The 19,752-nt window shown below is 37.1% G+C and overlaps 1 protein-coding gene across 2 annotated transcripts; it reads left to right on the top strand.

Moving 5' to 3' along the window:
• The first annotated feature begins 979 nt into the window (after nucleotides 1-979).
• On the top strand, nucleotides 980-14,442 carry LOC144452050 (nuclear receptor coactivator 4-like). Of its 2 annotated transcripts, none has more exons than XM_078143060.1 (7): nucleotides 980-1,032; nucleotides 4,038-4,192; nucleotides 4,737-4,990; nucleotides 6,586-6,844; nucleotides 7,738-8,177; nucleotides 9,276-9,408; nucleotides 10,263-14,442. In XM_078143060.1, exons 2-7 carry the CDS (start codon nucleotides 4,064-4,066, stop codon nucleotides 11,211-11,213), a joined length of 2,166 nt encoding a protein of 721 aa, XP_077999186.1. In that variant the 5' UTR covers nucleotides 980-1,032; nucleotides 4,038-4,063; the 3' UTR covers nucleotides 11,214-14,442. The 2 variants fall into 2 exon arrangements, with proteins under 2 accessions (XP_077999186.1, XP_077999187.1); XM_078143061.1 differs by having other exon boundaries at nucleotides 985-1,043.
• The last annotated feature ends 5,310 nt before the right edge of the window (nucleotides 14,443-19,752 follow it).

Consider the following 19,752-nt stretch of genomic DNA (forward strand, 5'->3'; position numbering starts at 1 on the left):
CTACAGTTACCACCTTGTAAAGTAATTTCATGATATATCAGTGAAATGCAGTGTTAGTTGGGGTGTAAGGAGAAAAGCAGGTCTCACAGTAGTAAAAGGGGGGGGGGGCAACGTGACAAGATATTAGGGAGAACGAGGTGGGAGTGGAGGTCCTGAGGTTGTCAGTTGTTTACTCTGAAAGTATAGTCTTTGGGAGTTGTGTTGAATTGCACTGAATTTAATGATTTGATTTATTCGCCGGATACAAAAAGAATTTTTAAAAAGTGTGTACATTATCATGACAATATATCTGGTGAGGACCACAGCAATAGTTCGATCTGAACTGGTCGAATCTGGCCAGTGTGACCCTGACAAGATATAATCTTCAAGAAAACGGTACAAGTGTGTAACTGCACAATAAATTGAGAGAGAAGAACGAAAAGAAATGATACAGTGGTTGTGATAAATAGACTAACCAAATATGATATAATATGTTAATTGCAAAGTATTTACATATCAAAAACCATTTGATATAAAATTGATACCAGGTTAAACAATTGTTTCCTACGAATTATTCAGGTGAGCTTTAAAACTTGGAATGTGCAATTTTGAAGTATATTTCACAAAGGTGTTTATATTATTTTCTTTGGTCAATTTAATATCTTAAATAAGTCTTGTCGTAAATGAAACACTGCAACACAAATAACTTTCTATGGCCTTTTGTGATTTTGCTCTACATTTGCATTCGCCAAAAAATGTGTGGAAAATAAATGTTATAACTTGCACAGCGGGTCATGAATATTCATTGCGTTCCTATAAATAAAAAAAATACAGCCCGCAGCAGCCTTGTTCTCGTCTGATGTGTAGGTTTGACACAGTTCCTGTGAACCCTGACTGTATTGTCAAATGGCAATGCTTCCTTTATCTCAAGTAAGTCGATATGGATAGATTATGATGTAACGTGTAATCTGATTGGTGTAGCGGTGACCATGTGACATACGGCCACGAAAGTACCGGCCAGCAGGACATACAGTACAGAACGACATATTGCAGGTGAGATTTTGGTATGTTATTTTAGCATTTGTTGTGATATTTTTTCAAGTTAGATTTCTAGATGAATGTTAGTTATCGTGAGTAAATGTCGTTATGAAGGAAAGGCAACCGATCGCCTTGAATTTTCCTCTAAAACCGGCTATGAATTAAATGTCCACGAAGCCCATAGTCTTTTTTGTTTGTCTTGCCGTAGTTTCCACCCACCGTTCGGTGATCAAACATAACAAGTCGTCTGTTGTAGTAATAGTGGATTTATTTATGGAGGAACCTGTTTGATCCCGTAAGTTCATTCGTGAGATACTAATAAAGAAATAAAAAAGTGTGATCATTTCGGGAGATAAGCCGATTTAGCAAAACATACGTGCGGGTGGAATGTAAGAAAATGGCGACCATCAAAACATATGCATTGCCATTGATTGACTATACTATTGAAGATTGTTACTATTTTAAAATGTTACGTACAACTCTCAGTTTCATATCGTCAGCTTGATGTTTTAGATTCGATTTGGGGAAGTCCCGTTTACAAATAAAATCAAAACATTTGAAGAGAATAATCTACGATACATGATCTGAAACACACTGACTGACGATTTGACAATTCGAGGTCAAGTTTTGTACAAAGATTAGTAAGTAAATGAAATTAACGAAATTTAATGTTAGTACAGATACATTTGTCAAAAGAATAACTATTGTGAAGCAACCCTGAATTTCTATGTATGTGTTTTTAATTTTCGAGAAATAGTTTTCACTAAAATGTATGGAATGAGAAATGACACGGTGAAGTGGAAGAGTCTTTCGATAATTTTATATTTCATGCACTAACTTTTATATCATCTAATTTCCCTATTTAAACCAAAGTATGTACAAGAAATATGCCACTTTGCATGTTTTATATTTGTCAACAAAGGCCTTTTTGTGAGTATATTATATAACCCAGAATGGCAAGAATATACTGTTATTTACGAATAATTTTGATTTCTTAGTGCATTTGAATCAGATACATGTACACGACACTGTTGTAATTAGCTTTTTTTCAAATTGTGTATTTTTTCATCAAATCTGAGTTTTCATATATTTTTTGAAAACAAATAGTGACTGAATAATGTAATGTGGCTTTAAATATTTATTAAAGAAACAATTTATTTTGGGGGGGGGCTGTCAGTGTCTTCAGTTTCAATGGGAGCAACTAAAATGGAACATTTGAAAAAAGTGCACCATGGGAGAATTTCGAAAATTGTAATTCTTGTAGGAATTTTTTTTCCATGTGCACTTGGTTTATTGTAAATAGATGTGAAATGACTTGTAAGGTAGTGTTGTCTATTGTAACTTTAGACCATTCAAATGTTAGCACATCCTTCAGTTTTCCATTTGAGTTGTTTACTTGTAACATTTACAACAGCAATGGTGAATTTTAGAGCAGACATTGGTCATCAGAATTAGGACAAAACATTGAAAGTGGTAAGATGATGTGTACCAATGAACTTGAATGTGATCACATGACCTTACTGAAGGTCATTCATGACCTCACAGGGAGCACTGTAAGGATATGAACTTCTTGTAAGACTGTGCTGGGGAGGTCAAGGAGAACCTTTCTACTGAATCTGTTAACATTTAGTGAAAGGGGCAAAGAAGTAAACAAAATAAATAGTGCGACTATGATGTAAACAAAATATACAGTTTGCATGAATGTTGTTTACGTACAGTAAAGGGGCTTTCCCATTGTGCAGTTTTCCGCTATCGCAACCAACTGGTGGAGAATCGGCAAAACAAACTATTTGCATATATATAAAGGGAAGGTCCCTTCTTCATATTTTTCGTGTGTGTAAAGTTTGATAATATGCAGTACTCAATGTACTGGTGCCTGGGACAGGAAATATATCATGATATCACGTTTCTGTCATTTTTGGAAGTATATTTTATGCAGTATGAGTTATCATAGGTTGTGAAAATAGAAGCCCTAGGCATAGTTCACTTAATCTAATTTGAATAGCATGAAGGAAAAGTCTATTAATTCTGTCATTGTCAGGATGTGAGATATATCAAACTAAAAATGTATAAAGTGATTTAATTTTACTTTATTTTCAATATATGTGCTTATATTGCTACTAAAATGAGTATATGTTATGGTTTTTCTTGATTTTTTTGCATGCTTTCAAACACCAATTACAATCAGATGTAAGTGTGATCAACAACTTCCCTAGAGTTACCTTAATGAGTATTAAATCCCTACATGAGATTGTCATGGTTACCGTAATATTCAAGTTGTGGCACCAGTGCTCAGTATTTTTTTTGTTTGTCATGCACTGTGCCAAAGTTCAGATTACCACCCCCAAATACAATGAGATATTGGATATGGCAGTTCATTGTTCGTAAGCGGAACTCGTGGTATTGTACCAAACAAGCATCTGTCAATGGTCGCCATCTGTTTACAGTAGGGTCTCAAAAGAAAGTTCTCTGTGATTGTGCAAACTTAGATCACAAACCATCGAATGGTTGTAACATCTTCTAATACCATGCCCGAGTCTGTGTTTATAGAAATTAAAGAGAGTTATCAAATGAAAACTGACACTCAAATTTAGTCTGATCTTAACGAGATGCAAACTTGACAGAAAGACGGGGGGGGGGGGGGGGGGGGGGGGCCTTTGTACTTTTTATAGTCACTGATAGGAGAGGGGAGCTGAAATCATGTTTTGTTCACATCGACAAAACACAAAACTGGTCTCTTTTCTGAATCAGACTGTTTGCTAGATTAACAAGTATGTCCTAGAAAATGGGACAAACCCGTTTTGGAGACAATACTAGCTTATCAATTGTCGTATCTTAGGGTCCCATCTTATCTATTAGCTAAGTCCTGTGTTATAAACAAAACTGCCTGACAAAGTTTATCTCTTTGCTGCTTAGTATTGCTTAGCTGAACACAGATCTTAGCAGTCTAGTAAAATTCGTCTGACTGAGCTGACGTCCATCTCATCAAATCCATCTCTGTCTTGTTTATTTGTTTGCAGCTTGTCTGAGCTGAACTCCTCCAACCATGAGTAGCATACAAGACAGTCAACACCAGCGATTGATTAATGAGGTGAAGCACACTATTGCGGTGCTAGAAGACGCCATTCATCAAGTTGTGGATACTAAACGTAACCTGAAAACTAATGGATTGGAGGTAAATGTCTGAGTTTTAAAGGCCAATGTTTGAGTCCCATGGCTGTGAATTAAACCATGAGATTAGATAGAATCATTCATTTGTTCAGGACCAATAGGCCTTTCCAAAATTTGCCATGGTGGCACTCTACTTCCTGTCTGTGTGTATCTTAGGGGTATACATGGTATAGGTTACGTGGTTAATCATAGAGCACTGCCGCTTTCCTCAGTGTCTGAACGATACGAAAAACATCCCTGATTTACACTTCTAAAGAATACCAAGTGACAAAGCTTTTAAGAAACGGTACTAGGAGGTGATGATACCCCCCAATTTGAGCGGGGTGCTGTATTCTCAATTTCCTGTTTGGAGTCTGGAATGGCCCATTCTTTCTATATCTCTGCCAAGCAACTGTTTTTCACACCGTAATGTGCCCAACATGACATATGCATGTAAAGACAGGCGTAAGGATTTCCAGCATTTTTTGAAAATGTTCTGTGAAACTACTGTGTCAGTTGAAATGATATAAAATCCACTACTTATAAAGAGCTTTGAATTGCTTTATTAGGTCAAAGGTCAAATCCATAGCTGCGTCAGTCGTCAACTGGAAGCTCTGCGTAATCGTGAAGTATGGCTGTTGAACCAGGTGGAAACTGTTCAACATGCAAAGGAGGAAACTCTACGTCATCAGCTTGCAAGACTCAATCAGTGTCTTGGGTCCCTCAAGAATTGTGTCACCTATGCACAGCAGTATACTGAGGGATTACATTCCGATGCAGATCCTAAAGGTATTGAACGACAACTCATGGAAAACCTAAGCAGGTACGTTTTGTATCCTACTTGCATCGTATCACCAATTTCAATGATTTTAGAAACTTAGATTTCTGGAATGCTGCCAGATTTTTTGATAAATTAGGCCAATTTTCTTTCTTCGGTACATTGTTTGATTGTAAAAATCTGTATGCATGACATACAATGAACTCAGAAAACATTGGGAGATGTGAGGCAACTTTCTGATGACCAGTAGTTTAATAATGTACATGTATTTGGAAGTACATGTACTGAAGCAATATGACTTTCCAAAATTTGCCATGGTGGCACTCTACTTCCTGTCTTTGTGTACCTTGGGGGTTCACATGGTATAGGTTACTTGGTTAATCATAGAGCACTGCTGCTTTCGTCGATGTCTGAACAATACGAAAAACATCCCTGATCTACACTTCTACAGAATACCAAGGGATAAAGCTCTTAAGAAACGGTACTATGAGGTGATGATACCCCAAAATTGAGCGAGGGTGCTGTTTTCTCAATTCCTGTCTGGAATGTCCTATATCGACAACTCCAGCGATATCATCAGTTAGGGCGTCCTTGGGAACACAGTCAATTTTAAATGCATTCACATTAAGTTGTGAATAATTCAGGTGGCTCTAAAGTTTGTGTCAGATTCTAAACAGCCCCACAATCATGAACTAATTTGCGTTTGTCTTAGACCGCTCTAATGCATTCACAAATCACTTTATAAGTCAGTCTAAACCTAAGTGTTTCATGAGCTGACTAAACTGTCCTTCCCCTTTTATCAATTTAATTAATTGTATCATCAATAAGACCCTTAGACTGACCTGCAAGGGCAGGGTGACTTTTATCTGAAGTACTAAATCATGTTTTTTATCTCGAATAAACAAATACAATGTACAAGGATCAGACTTTTTCCATCACTCTCCTATCACATGTTACTACCAGTGTGCCCTCTAAGCCAATTTGATGCACCACTGACGCACACAATTTCTAATGACGCACCAAAATTTGGTATTCCCTTATCTCTTACTATTTGGTGACAAACAAGAAATGTCAGTTTTTATCATTTTGACTCACAACAACAAAATTTGGCTATCATTAAGAGGACACACTGGTTACTACATAGTACAGTTTTTATGAAGGTCCAACAATAACAACTAAAATATGCACGTAAAAAGTTGATAATACTCCTATCTTTTTAGTGGAGACACGATTTTCTATCAAACTCCAAAAAGAGCACCATCTACAGAATTTGATAAACTTTTTTTTAGTATATTTTGTATAGCCCAGTTGATGATTAATTCAAAGTTATTTACAAATGTTAAATGTGACTTTACACTGCTGCTATACCCAGTATGCTATCTGATAAAAGTCAGAATATTTTGTCGTGAGACCAAACTTATCAAAAAGTGGTATTGACTTGTTGTGCATCACCACATGGTAAGATATAGGGAGGTCAAAAATTTTGGTACATCACAAAACATTTTTTTTTTTTTTTAAAAAGAGGTGTATATTTTCTCTCTACATGTCTGTGATTAGTATGTTTGATTATATCGACCTAATAAACATCAATCTGAACATTCAGCTATAATATTCTATGCGTACATGTTTATATTTTACAGGTTTTCCGATTTGAATCTGAATCCTGAGGAGAATGCTAGTATCTGCTTCCGTGCTGATAGAACCAAACTACGGGAACAGATCCATGACTTCGGACGTGTAGATTCCCGTAGTGTCAGTGTGAACCAGGAACGAGCTTTCACAGATCCAACCTTTCCCAGTAGTAGTCTACCATCTCCCTTTGAAGACTACGAGGATTTAGATCACCATATCTTGTACAAGACATTGGAAGAACTGAAAGGTCAAGAACAGAAACAAAAGGTAATTTCAGTGTATATTGTCATTGTCGAGTTGCAAAGTTTAGCTACTGGGGTAGTCATACTGTGTGCCGAATGTTGTAGTGAACGTATTTCAAAAAGTAGTATTTTGTAACTTAAATTTTCAAATATGTTCAAAGTTTTCGTATCACTGTTTGAATATTTGCAATGTGTTCTACCTTTCCAAGAATAAAGGCATAAAATTTGGTCAAAGGAGGTAACAATTTGCCAACTTCGTGCACCACTAACTGACACAGCAAATCTTGTGATGCGCCATAACTTAGTGTTCCTCTATCTCTTACTATGTGGTGACGACTTGTAAGAAAACCAAAGTTTTATTGATTTCACCCACAACACAAAATTGTTGTGTTTCATTAGTGGGCACAGTGATTGGCATTGTGTTTTTCACCCGTGCTGCCTAACTAGACAATGCAGGACTGCAGACTTTATTATATACTCAGTGTATGTGTGTGTGGTACCTTACCCATTTACACACTCACCATGTAAGCCTGGCTATATTATCTGAATAATGTTCATTATGCAATGCACGCTGATCGTTCTACGTCATAACAACGCATGTCTATGTCACGACAATGTGTGTCTACATCACTGGTTCTGCTGTGTTCAAAACGTTCAAAATTGCCATCACTTTCCCCACTTTTACTTTGATATTACTGGCACTGGTATAATTATGTTAATCTCCAATAATTTTCTTTATTCAGTCGGAAAATACTGGTGACCTAAGGGGTTGTCACTACAGTATGAGTCGCTAGACAAGATGAGTAGTGACAAAGGCTCCTTAGGTCACTCTGAATGAAGAAAAATAATGGGGAATGACATCTAAGTATTGCAAAACATGTTGGATAATTGTTTGAATGTCTCTTGTCTATTTCCTAGGCATGTGTTCGTTCAACCACTGAAGATTGGTTGATGAAAGCCCCAACTCCAACCAACTCACCGGTTGAAACCGTACCAAACATCACCTTTCCACCATACCATACATCTATCAAGGCATCTCAGTCTCCCCCTGGACAGAAGATCCAAGACGTCCACAAATGGCTACATCATGTCCCAACTGGTTACCATAGCAACCAGTCGACCACCGAGGACGAGTTCTCTCTGTTGGGAGGAACCAAGACAGGAAGTGATTTGGCGGTTGCAAGTACCAGAATGCTTGATGAAGACGAGGAAATGGAGGAGAAACGTTTCGAGATGTATCCATACTTCCAACAAGTGGCTGCCTCCCCTACTACTGAGTGGTTGTTACATGCTGACAGAATGCGTGCAACCTGTCTGTATGGTAAAGACTACCCCTATTCTGTCATGAAGTATTTCAGGTGAGTTGTATTGATACCCAAGCAGATCTTTATGTTTAAGTCACTGGATGTCATAAAAAACCCACAGCAAATGACCCCGAACTCATCTGAAAGTTGTGAAAAAGACCCCTATTAACCTAGTCTGGGTGCCAATGTGGTCTCTAACTAAACCATGTCTGGTCAAAGTCACCCAATCAGCACAAAAAGTTGTTCATCCAATCAGTGAACCCCAACTGCTATAGTGATGTAAACAGTGTATAAGTAGCATCCTGAGCTGACAAATATACCATATTTGGACATTACATAACTGCCCCAATAAACACTAACTTTATGAGGGACTGTGTTATTGATTAGAATTTTGTGATTGATTAACAAAGACATGATGTTAATGACTGTGTGGGTGGCTGTGGATGAATTTTAAATTACATCTCATGCATCTCAGGACTTCTAGAGTAACGACTTTGACTATACTGTGAGTGGAGGTGTAAATGGTAACAATACTGTATAGGAACTAGACTATGTGAGTGGAGGTATAAATGGTAACGATACCGTATAGGAACTAGACCCATATTAACCCCACTGTCACAGTTGCCATCATTTTGTCTTAAGTTATAAAACAAGCTATTTGTACACAATACATACATGAGACCCAACATCCCTCAGTTTTACCAAAAAAACTAATCTACTGCCATATTTTATATGGTTTTAAGTGAAAAAAGAAGTCGTCTGTCCAGTGTGCTCTCTAATGATAGCCAAATTTTGTTGTTGAGAATCAAAATGAGAAAACTGGCACTTCTTGTGAGTCACCACATAGTAAGAGATAGGGGAACACCAAATTTTGATGCATCACTAAAAATTGTGTGTGTCAGTGGCATGTCGAATTGGTGTAGAGGGCACTCTGCTTCTGTCAGTGTATTTACAATTTCCACAACTTTTCATATACTACTGTTGTGATGAATTATACTTCTAATGTTTAGCGAGATGTCACAAGCCCGCCTGCCACTTATCCTGCCCTTACTTACCTTAGCCTTACTTACCACTTACCCTGATATCAAACTAGAGAGTCGTCTTCGTACATTGCTCATGACTGATGCATATCTTCATGTTTTCTTTCAACAGGGAAGCGTCCAATGATGTGAGAGACTGGCTGTGGAAGTATGAAGCAAGACAGGAAGATGGAGACAGTAAGATTGAGAAGTCTGAGTGTAAAGCCAGTGTTGGATGTTGCACAGCTGGTATTACTTTGCCTAGGGTAGGTTGATTTACAAACACTTCATCCAAATATTAACTTGCCCCATTCTGAATTTGTAACAAAATGTAAAAGACAGAAAAAAATGTCCCAATCTCAACTCATCCCAGAAACCAAACTTGTTATAACATTACAGTCTTGTATTTAAAGGTCGTATTGAATGGGTTTTGAGTCCCATATCGATTGGCTGCAGATAAGTACGTGTATGTACTATGGCTGACTGATACATTTTTGCCAGAGGGGCTGACTGTTTGCAGTATAGCTTCTGTTTGTTGTGTAAAAATATATACTTTGCAGCATCAAGTCAAGAGTAAATTTGAAACACTAACAAAATTCACAAGAAGAATTCTAATAGTAGCGTTTGAATTGAAATAGAGATGAGTTCAGAGTGGGACAAGTTGAGATTGGGGCAGTGACTGGGCACCTTCACTTTTCTACAGATGCTTTATGGTACAGTGTGGCAGACACAAAAATAATGATTTGACAGGCATGAAAGGTTTATGATACAGTAATAAGTTGTCTCGCAGCAGATCTCACGAGATCCCACGTGAGCCATTGCATTCATAGCAACCACGTTAGGGTGGTCAAACTGAGAGTGTCTTATTTGCTTAGCAAATATCTAGCTTTGCAGTATTATCTTAATAGTGATTACGTAGAGTCATTCTTTTGTTTTGGGTCAATGTTTTGTACAGCTCTGCCAAACAACCGCATTTCATATTTAGATTTTAATCCCAATCCAAAATGGGACTTACAGATATAACTGCAGAATAAATGTGACTCTACAATCTGTGTGTGCGTCTTCTAAAATAGAAAATGGTGAATATTTTCATTAATGATTTATGATATTTCTATTGCAGCAAGTGGATATAGAAGATTTGGATACACTCCAATGTTTCAGTGATGGAATTAGCCAGTACTCCAAAGATCTACAATCTGAGAAGGAGAAGTGGCTGGCTTCAGGAAGACAAGACAAGAACACAAGAGACAAGTCCGATGGTCTGGTCTTAGAAAGTATGTGTATTGCAAATGAGAAGTGTCACCACCTATCAGAATGCGTGTGTGATACACACTGTATGGGCTCACAATTTGCCCAATCAGAGGCAGTGGATAATCCACTCCAAAAGTGGTATCAGACAGCATCTAACAGCTCTTCCGATTGGCTTCTGAAGCCAAAGATGAGTGACAGCTCATCTGAGGAAGCAAAAGAGAGTGCGGTTCTGGAATATTTCCACGTCATTGATGCTAGTAGTGCCTCTGATTGGCTGCTTTGTGCCGCCACTACTGAAAAGTGTCAAACTCTCCATTCTTTCTCCCCTATGGAAGAGTATTTAAAATCCCGCCCTCAGAGCAACACATTTTGGTTGGCTGGTTGTCAAAGCAACGACACTAGCGCTATGTCTGTAACTAGTTTGAAAGGAATAACGTGTACAGATAAAACCAGTTCTGAATTATCCCCATGGTTGAAACCTCAGTGTGTATATACCCTCCCACCTCAGGACGGGAATGACGACACCTTTCAAAGCAAACCAGAGTTTTCAGAATGGTTGCATAAAGATAACAAGGCAGAAAATGCACCCGAGGATAAAACAGAGTCCGATTTTTCAGAGATTTTTCAACATGATGATAGCGAGAGAGAGAAATGGTTGCTGATTGAGCAGCAGCCTATGGATATATCTGAGGATATGGAAATTCTCAGCATTGGTGGTAAAACTGTGGAAATTGATATTTCAGAAAATGACACCCCATATCCCGGTTTCCAGAAAAGTAACGACAATTCACATATGTGGTTGCTGAATTATACAAAATAGATTTAATATTTTGTTTAATTCATACATGTGCAACGCCTGGTTATCAAAACGGGATCCAGTCATTTTTTAAGAGGCAAATTTCCATAATCTTTCAAATTTAAAGAAAATTGTGAGACATTTTGTCCGTAAAATGAACTACATGTTAGTATGTATGTTTTACTCCAATGCTGGTAGTTAGAGGGGAGGGGGGGGGGGGGGGGGCACAAAATCAGTCTTAAAATGAGTAGCTATTATATAAAATCCACCTGTCCTGTTTTTGAAATATAACAAAAATATAACCCAAAATGCACCCAGAACCGTTTCATCCCCGCGAAAAAAAACCTTTCAACAACAAGAACTGAATTTGTAATACTTGAGGGTTTGAAAAAAAAGCAAGTTGGAACAAAAAATTTGTTCAAATTACATGGATAATTTGATATTGATGCAAGGCATTTCACTAACTCCATATCAGAAATGATTTTAAAGGCATTATGTATTTTACCCTTTGTATGAACTCAATTCTTTGGGTATGAGTAGATGAATCTAATTCCGACATAATTTTGTAGTTCTGTGTTGGTGTATATTTTTTTTCACTGCAGACTGAAATTTATTGGCAGAAATAAGCTGCTATGCTGCAAGCTCATTTTTGATGGTTTGTGTGTCTGTCAGTGGATATGTCGAACACTAAGATTGCAACAATTCTAGGATTTTGTTGTTACATAAAAATATCTGTTTGTGTCGTGTGGTACTTCATTGGCCCAACAAGCTGGACTTAGTTGCGTTAATTACGCCACATGACGTGTTCATGGCTACATTTTACGTTGCCACTAGAAGCTGACAAGAATTGCTTTTAATTGTCGTCAAATCAAATATTACAAGCACTGCTAGTATATCCTAACTTTTGTCAATTTTGAAGTGATTTTCAACATTTTGAAAGACATGTTAATTTTAAGTGCTCAATTCTCGTTACCTGAAATTAGAATTTGACCCCCTAGGCTCATAAAAATAACAAACATTCAATTTTTGGAGTCAACACCATGACTTTCACTCCAGGCATTACTCATCCATTATCTAGGCATCCATGAAGAACTCGCTTGTTCTATTTTGACCCGTGAGCATGAGGTAAAATGATATTACAGGTACTAAGAATTGAGAGGGAATATATCCTTGGAATATATCCGAACAAAATATATGTTGTGTAACTTTGGGATGGTAGAAATTGCCAATTAATTACGGCAGCTACAACTAGAAAACACAACATCTCTGATTGATTTGATTTATTATTTGGGTGACAACATTTTTGAATGAGTATTGTATTTTACTAATACTTTTCATCCAAAATTATTAAGAATTTGTCCTGTAATGAGTAAAATAAAGTCTGTAATGTAGTGAGGGGAGATACTTGTACTCAAAAGTATGATTTCTTGTGAGTAGCATGGCCTGTGCAAATAATTTGCATATTCCTGTTTTAATTTATGCACTCGGCCATTTTTTTATGCAAATTATTTTTATCAATGGACTGCATTGGGGAAAACTTGACATACTGGTACAGGGTTGCCATGTAAGTTTTCAGTCATTTACATTACAATGCTGCCAAAATTCTTGACTTAGTCACCCCCAGTATATGTGAGTAGTTGAACAGTTGTATTGTTTTGTGGAATATGTCATTAGAAAATGGGGGTGAGTAGGTTAGACAAAGTGATAGTACTATATTGTTATGTTCCTAGCTAGAGGAGGGTTGCATGTTTTGATTTATTAACTCATTATGTATTCATGCAAACTTTATGTAAATTTAAATTAAAATAAAATAATAGAATTATCAAGTAGTTATGTATGTTGTATAAAAATAGAATAGAATTTAAAAATATCGTAGAAATAAAGTGTGCCTTTCCTGTCCATAATTTATCCTGTAATATTTCCTGGTAATTGTACTGATTTTGGTTGAGGTTTTTAGTTATTATTCCCCAATATTTTTCTTTGTTCAGCCAAGAAAAATATCAGTGACTTGAGGGGCCTTTGTCACTGAGTCACTAGACAAAGTAGTAACAACCCTTAGGTGAGAAGTATTTTCCGGCTGAATGAAGGAAAATATTGGGGAATAATATAATTATACCATTGGCAGTAATATATGAAAAAATCGGGGAAATTAATGGCAATTTTGAGCGTTTTGACACAATATTTCAAACACAGCAGAACCAGTGATGTAAATGCACATTGTCGTGACATAGAATGACCAGAATATATATTCTATATTTTTTGTTGAACCTGGCTCATGCATGGTATGATACATGTTGAATTTGCTTTTGTTTATTATTTAAAAAAAATTTGAACATTAACAAAGAAAAGCAAAACACATGTGTTTTATCATGTCCAAATAAAAGTAAGTGATACAGTGAAACGTGACTTGAGCCGAATTGTTTGAATTTAGAAAGCTGATCATCTTGACATAAAAGAAATTAATGGTCTTGCACACCTTGATAAAAAATACGCCCTGAAGACCCTTGTTTTCAGCAAGTGTCAACATTTTCTCAGAGCAAACTGATTTTTCTTATATCAGGTCTCACCTCATCATATAAATAGTCACTCTGTTGTGTTGCTGTTATGTAAACTCAGTTTTGTCTAATGGTCTATTCACAATACCAAATACACAAAGGCCACAAGTTGTAAGGTACACATTCAATAGTCACTTTCTAATATGAAAATGAACTTGTGTTAAAATACTGAAATAGGTATGTGACCAATAGGCCTTTTCAAAATTTGCCTTGGTGGCGCTCTACTTCCTGTCTGTGTGTACCTAGGGGTATACATGGTATAGGTTACTTGGTTAATCATAAAACACTGTTACTTTCCTCGATGTCTGAATAATATGAAAAAAAATCCCTGATTTACACTTCTACAGAATACCAAGGGACAAAGCTCTTAAGAAACTGTACAATGAGGTGATGATACCGCCAATTTGAGTGAGGGCGCTGTAATCTTAATTTCCTGTTTGCAGCCTAGAATGACCTATTGTTAATATCAACTTTGATGATAGTAACGAAATGAGTTTGTCAACCTTCATATTACCTTTGGACTCAGATCACTAAATAGAGTTTAGTCTATTTAGTGGTCTGAGCTTTGGATGACCAGCTTCAGAATCATTTTGTCAGCCATTGTACAACTAGCAATATAAACTGTTAGTTGATGTATCATCATTGGACAACCATTTACCAGGAATGTAGTTTTCCCTCGTGAATCAAATATTATTAAATATATAGTAACAAAATAAAACAAAATATGTGTTTTGTTTGTTTGTTTGTTAATGTTTGGGAGATGAAGACTGGTGTGTATCCTTAATGTAAAATAAAACACGGTGTACTTTGTTACAGCATGACGTTATACATCCAAAAGTCATTCAACATTATTCGTAGACTAACTCCGTTTTGAAATACAGTGAAATACTAAATTTCAATATGAATGTGTTATCACTCTTTTCACTGGTGTGGTTTTCTGCTGAAATATATACTGATATACAATTAAAAGATTGTATTAATATCTTTAGATTTCCTTAAGATTTGCAAATAAGCTCCAAAAAACCTTGTCTTACCCCCCCCCCCCCTTGTTTTTTAGGGGGAGGGGTACTGTGTTGCAAAAAGAGTGTGATCAGCCCGGGAACAAGAGGGTCCCAGGTTTTCCCTGTTTTATAAAAAAAATTACCATTTCCCATACAAATACTACACTAATAGTACATTGCTACTAAGAGCATATATATGTATACTGTATCATGTATTTCCGTGTTGTAGGAGGCAAACTGACGTAAATTGGTATCTGTATCTGTCCCTGGGAGCATTTATATTCACTATAGTGGTGTAAGGTATGTCGAAGCCGGAGATCGCAGGAGAATCGAGTACACGGTATACAAAACTGCGATATGTTGATGTTGCATACCGCCATCTAGTGGCAAATCTACAAAATCATTTTGTCTTTAAAGTTTGTCATATGATTAAAGACCCTCTTGTTTTTCGCACTTTGATTCGTGCGTGCATCGCTATGTTGATAAACTTTACGTGACCCTTGAGGTGTTCCAATTACGTTTAGTTACTAGGGGGATACCAAAGACCAGCAAACCATGTCAATTGCCTTCTGGCCTCATTCTTTCGATGTATTAATCATGCTATCAATCGGCGCTATTGTGTGTTGCATACCGGGCATACTTGGCACTATTCTTATCACTTATTTCCTTGAATTTGGACTCGTTTCTACGAACTTATTACCCTAGTAAGACATATATGGCAAGTGGTGGCAAAGTGCCATCCCACGCATTCAGACACACTGCGCATGCGCTGTACATCATTTGGCATGCGGTGGTAAAACTTGGCACGTCTAAACATCACGTGAGTAGCTAGCGAATACCACGAATTAGCGGTATTCATATTATTAGAATACGTAGACTTGTTATTAAAGAATAAGTGCTGGTCTTCCGACAATCAAATTGGCAATGCTCTTGCCCAGTTTCTTCAAAATGATACCACAGATTTCGTTATAACTCGTTACAAGTAGAAAAGGCAGTGAAGAAAATTTGGTGGCAAGACTTGGAAATACTGGGTCCAATAAGTTATGCACTGAATTTAATTTCACTATAAAGAACCCCAGACAAAATGAAGGACGACAACTTATAACTTATTTAGATAAAGAGATGATAGAGTACAGGCTATTGTTGATAAAATGGTTGTTAGAGGCTGACCAAGCACCCTTTAAATGTAATTCTGATTTTTCTTTCTAGAGACAGAGAACTTTGTTACGTTAGATGTTATATATACATTATGTACACGACTTCCAGTAATATCCCCCCCCCCTCTCTCTCTCTCTCTCTCTCTCTCTCTCTCTCTCTCTCTCTCTCTCTCTCTCTCTCTCTCTCTCTCTCTCTCTCTCTCTCTCTCTCTCTCTCTCTCTCTCTCTCTCTCTCTCTCTCTCTCTCTCTCTCTCTCTGTGTTTGTGTGTACCGGACCTCTTCGTGCATTTAACATTTCTCAAGAAAAATATGTCACACTGGCGTCTTGTTCTCACGTCTTATGAAATCACAAATTGTTAGTTTAGGTCCCTTTCTGCTAAATCACACAGAGACTGAATAGAATGTTATTTATAGAGGCCAGTGGTCAATGTACGTCTTGGGTTGTAATTACACTGTAGATACGGTAGCTATGTTCGGTAGAATACAATGAAATTTGAATTGTATTTGAAAGAGTCGGTTCACATGTTTAATAGTCTATATTGAGTCTTTCAAATCTAACAGTTTGTTGAACTCTATCGATCTGCTCTAAAAAAATACCAGAGGTAATCACACTGTATAAAGACATGAATAAAGTCTATGAGGTACAAACTGGCCCCTTATAGTTCTTAATATCACTCAGTTTAAAAACGTCTGATGGTGTCACTACGTCACACAAGTTAATATATATACGTACACATATACTAACATAGACCTGTAAATGTCTTAGAATGCACTGCGTCCATACTGAGCACAGGGTTATGATTTGTTAGGAAGAAGGTCCCATGTTGGAACATCACACACTATAGTTTGCATACAATTTTAAAAGTCTCTCCCCCCCCTCTCTCTCTCTCTCTCTCTCTCTCTCTCTCTCTCTCTCTCTCTCTCTCTCTCTCTCTCTCTCTCTCTCTCTCTCTCTCTCTCTCTCTCTCTCTCTCTCTCTCTCTCTCTCTCTCTCTCATACGGTAAATGAATCGTATATTATGAAATTTTTTGAGTAACCCCCTCTTTGACACATACTTTTTTAGTACCCCCCCCCCACCATAACTATTAATGACGTTCTACAAACATTACACAAATTGAGGTTGAGTGTTGCATTGACACACATACATACATACATACATACATACATACATACATACATACATACATACATACATACATACATACATACATACATACATACATACATACATACATACATACATACATACATACATACATACATACATACATACACACATACACACATACATACACACATACATACATACATACATACATACATACATACATACATACATACACACACACACACACACACACACACAAACAAACAAACAAACACAAGCAAACAAACAAACAAACACAATTCATCGCAAGGGTTTGACAGCTAGGCTATCCATAAGTCTATAAGTGTTAGTATAGTATATCTGTGTAGATATTGTATATTTCACCAACAGATCATTTTCAAAATGTAACAAATTTTCTGGTACTTTGAGTTCGTATTTTGCTGTAGGGCACAGTTGTTGTTCTCTGGTGTATGGTACATTGCTGTAATACTTCTCTTAAACACATATCGATGTGAGTTATCTTATACAATAGGCCTACTGTCATGTAGTCGTACAATGAATATGTACACAGTGGACTACGAAAGAATACATAAGACGTCTCAAATCTCTATAATTGTATTCGTCGAACTAGTTCCAATTTATGGCGAATTTATTGTCCAAAGTTCAGTAGATACTATTTGACCAACCTTTCGGACAGAGTGACCCCACAATAGGTACGTAAACTATTTCGTTAGTACAATGGCCTCTTTAAATTGAACTATACCAGTTTGGCAACCCACGGTCGTTGAACCAGTGTGGAATGTGGTAGTACTAGTCATCGATTGATCGATATATTGATACATAGATGTCGAGATTAAGGAACCAATCTGTTCAAGTTGATATGATCACGGCATTGAGTTTGTAGAGGAGGGGGAGAGAGAGAGAGAGAGAGAGAGAGAGAGAGAGGGGGGGGAGTATTCTATGCAATGAAGTCTATAAGTGACAGAGACAGTACCTACAAAACTTGCAGGTGGTCTGTACAGTGGACAATATTCTATGCAAGTGACAGACCCCTTGACAGACCCCGTGACAGACACAGTTGACTGCAAAACTTGCAGGTAGTCTGTAGTCTGTATGTATACGAGAGCATAACAATTCATAGAGAAAAGTAAAAAGTCCTTCACCCTTCAACCACAAGTGATATAACCTGGATAAAAGGTCAGAGGGTCACCAAATATACCAGTGTCAGAAAAATATAAATCATGTTTGATAACCTTTAATGATAAATTAACCAAACCCCATATAGACTTCTTGTATATGATTGTTTATGTTTATAATGTTTCGATATTCTGGGGTTCTAGGCCCGTTTCCCTTCATCTCTAATTTGCCCCCCCCCCTCCCGTTACCCCCTGGTCATTTATCCCCCCCCCCCCCCAACTCGAATAGAAAATAATATTCTGTCTTATGGTTTACTCACATCAGATCACGATTCAAATTTCACGAAAATATTTACACCTTTCTCCTAAATTATGATACATTTCATCACCTCACGGACATTTATACCCATGTACGAAATTTTATAACTGTCATGAATCTCCCCATCAGACTACAAAGCTGATTCGGATAACGCTCTGATACACATGGAATAAAATAACGTGTAAACTGAATAGGACACAGCGTCGCCGAAAATTTGTTCTTTCCCTGTTACGTGACTGACAACCCAGTACAAAACAGGGACAGGTTTGAGTGTTGTTATTTCTCCATTCCCAAGGAAGGGACCGGGGAGGGGGGGGGGGGTTAGCTTGGACTGCTTCTGATGACATGTGGCCAATAATGCTTTTCAGTGTAAGACCATAGTAAACAGCTTGGTACATGTATATATCGATGCCGGGTTGAAAGCAGACACCTGTTACAATTCAACGTGTGTACTTGGAGTATCTGGTAGGCTCTTAAAGAGGCATTTTGATAAATAGCAGCTGCTGACAAGAGTGATAACGGCAAGAGAAAGACAAACAAAATACTAATGTTAAGATTTAATAGCGTGACAATTTTGCTGTATTGTATTGTATTGTATTGTATTGTGCAATTTATTGGCCACTTCAGAAAACAGAATGCATGAAAGAGCGGTTTGGGGTAAAAAACGAAAATAGGTTGACATATATATACTCAGGCATGTTTACAGTTATCGATTTTTGCCATCTCAAGTACAGCACTGAACAAGTACTTCATATTGGTAGAAGACATTTGAAAAGTCAAAAATCGTGAAAATGCAATGACATATATTTATCGAGAATGCGTTTAATGATGAACTTTGACACGCCATTAACATCAACTGTATGACTTCTCAAGTAGGAAGCCATGATAAAAATGTTTTATAAATTGATAATCCAAAAATAAATACTAAATTCCCCATCCACATGGCCACTTTAACACTCGGCAGATAAATACTTTTGATGTCACTGAACATGTTTGTACCTTTCACGATTTACACTGCATGAAACCATGTGCCCAGTTTTTAGCCACCGGAACAAGTGTGCTGAGTTTGTAGCAGCTAGAAGTTACATGAACAGTATATACGAAAAAAATACAAAAAAACCCCACCCTTTTAGGTTTGGCGCCTTTTTCTACTTTCAAAATGACAACCACATGTTAAATGAGACCATTTCAAATAAATATTAAACTTCCTGAGAAACGAAATTGTGTAGAATATTTGTTCGATTATCAAATGGAATTTATGAACCAAAATATACATGTGCTCATT

This window comes from Glandiceps talaboti, chromosome 22, assembly GCF_964340395.1.
Source record: "Glandiceps talaboti chromosome 22, keGlaTala1.1, whole genome shotgun sequence".
In the NCBI taxonomy this organism is placed as follows: Eukaryota; Metazoa; Hemichordata; class Enteropneusta; family Spengelidae; genus Glandiceps; species Glandiceps talaboti.

What these genes read in the sequence shown, in the direction of transcription:
- LOC144452050 (XM_078143060.1), top strand. Translation starts at nt 4,064, where the DNA reads ATGAGTAGCATACAAGACAGTCAACACCAGCGATTGATTAATGAGGTG. An exon ending in TCTGTCATGAAGTATTTCAG is followed by an intron (nt 8,178 to 9,275) that starts GTGAGTTGTATT and finishes TTCTTTCAACAG; the next exon opens with GGAAGCGTCCAATGATGTGA. An exon ending in CTGGTATTACTTTGCCTAGG is followed by an intron (nt 9,409 to 10,262) that starts GTAGGTTGATTT and finishes TTTCTATTGCAG; the next exon opens with CAAGTGGATATAGAAGATTT.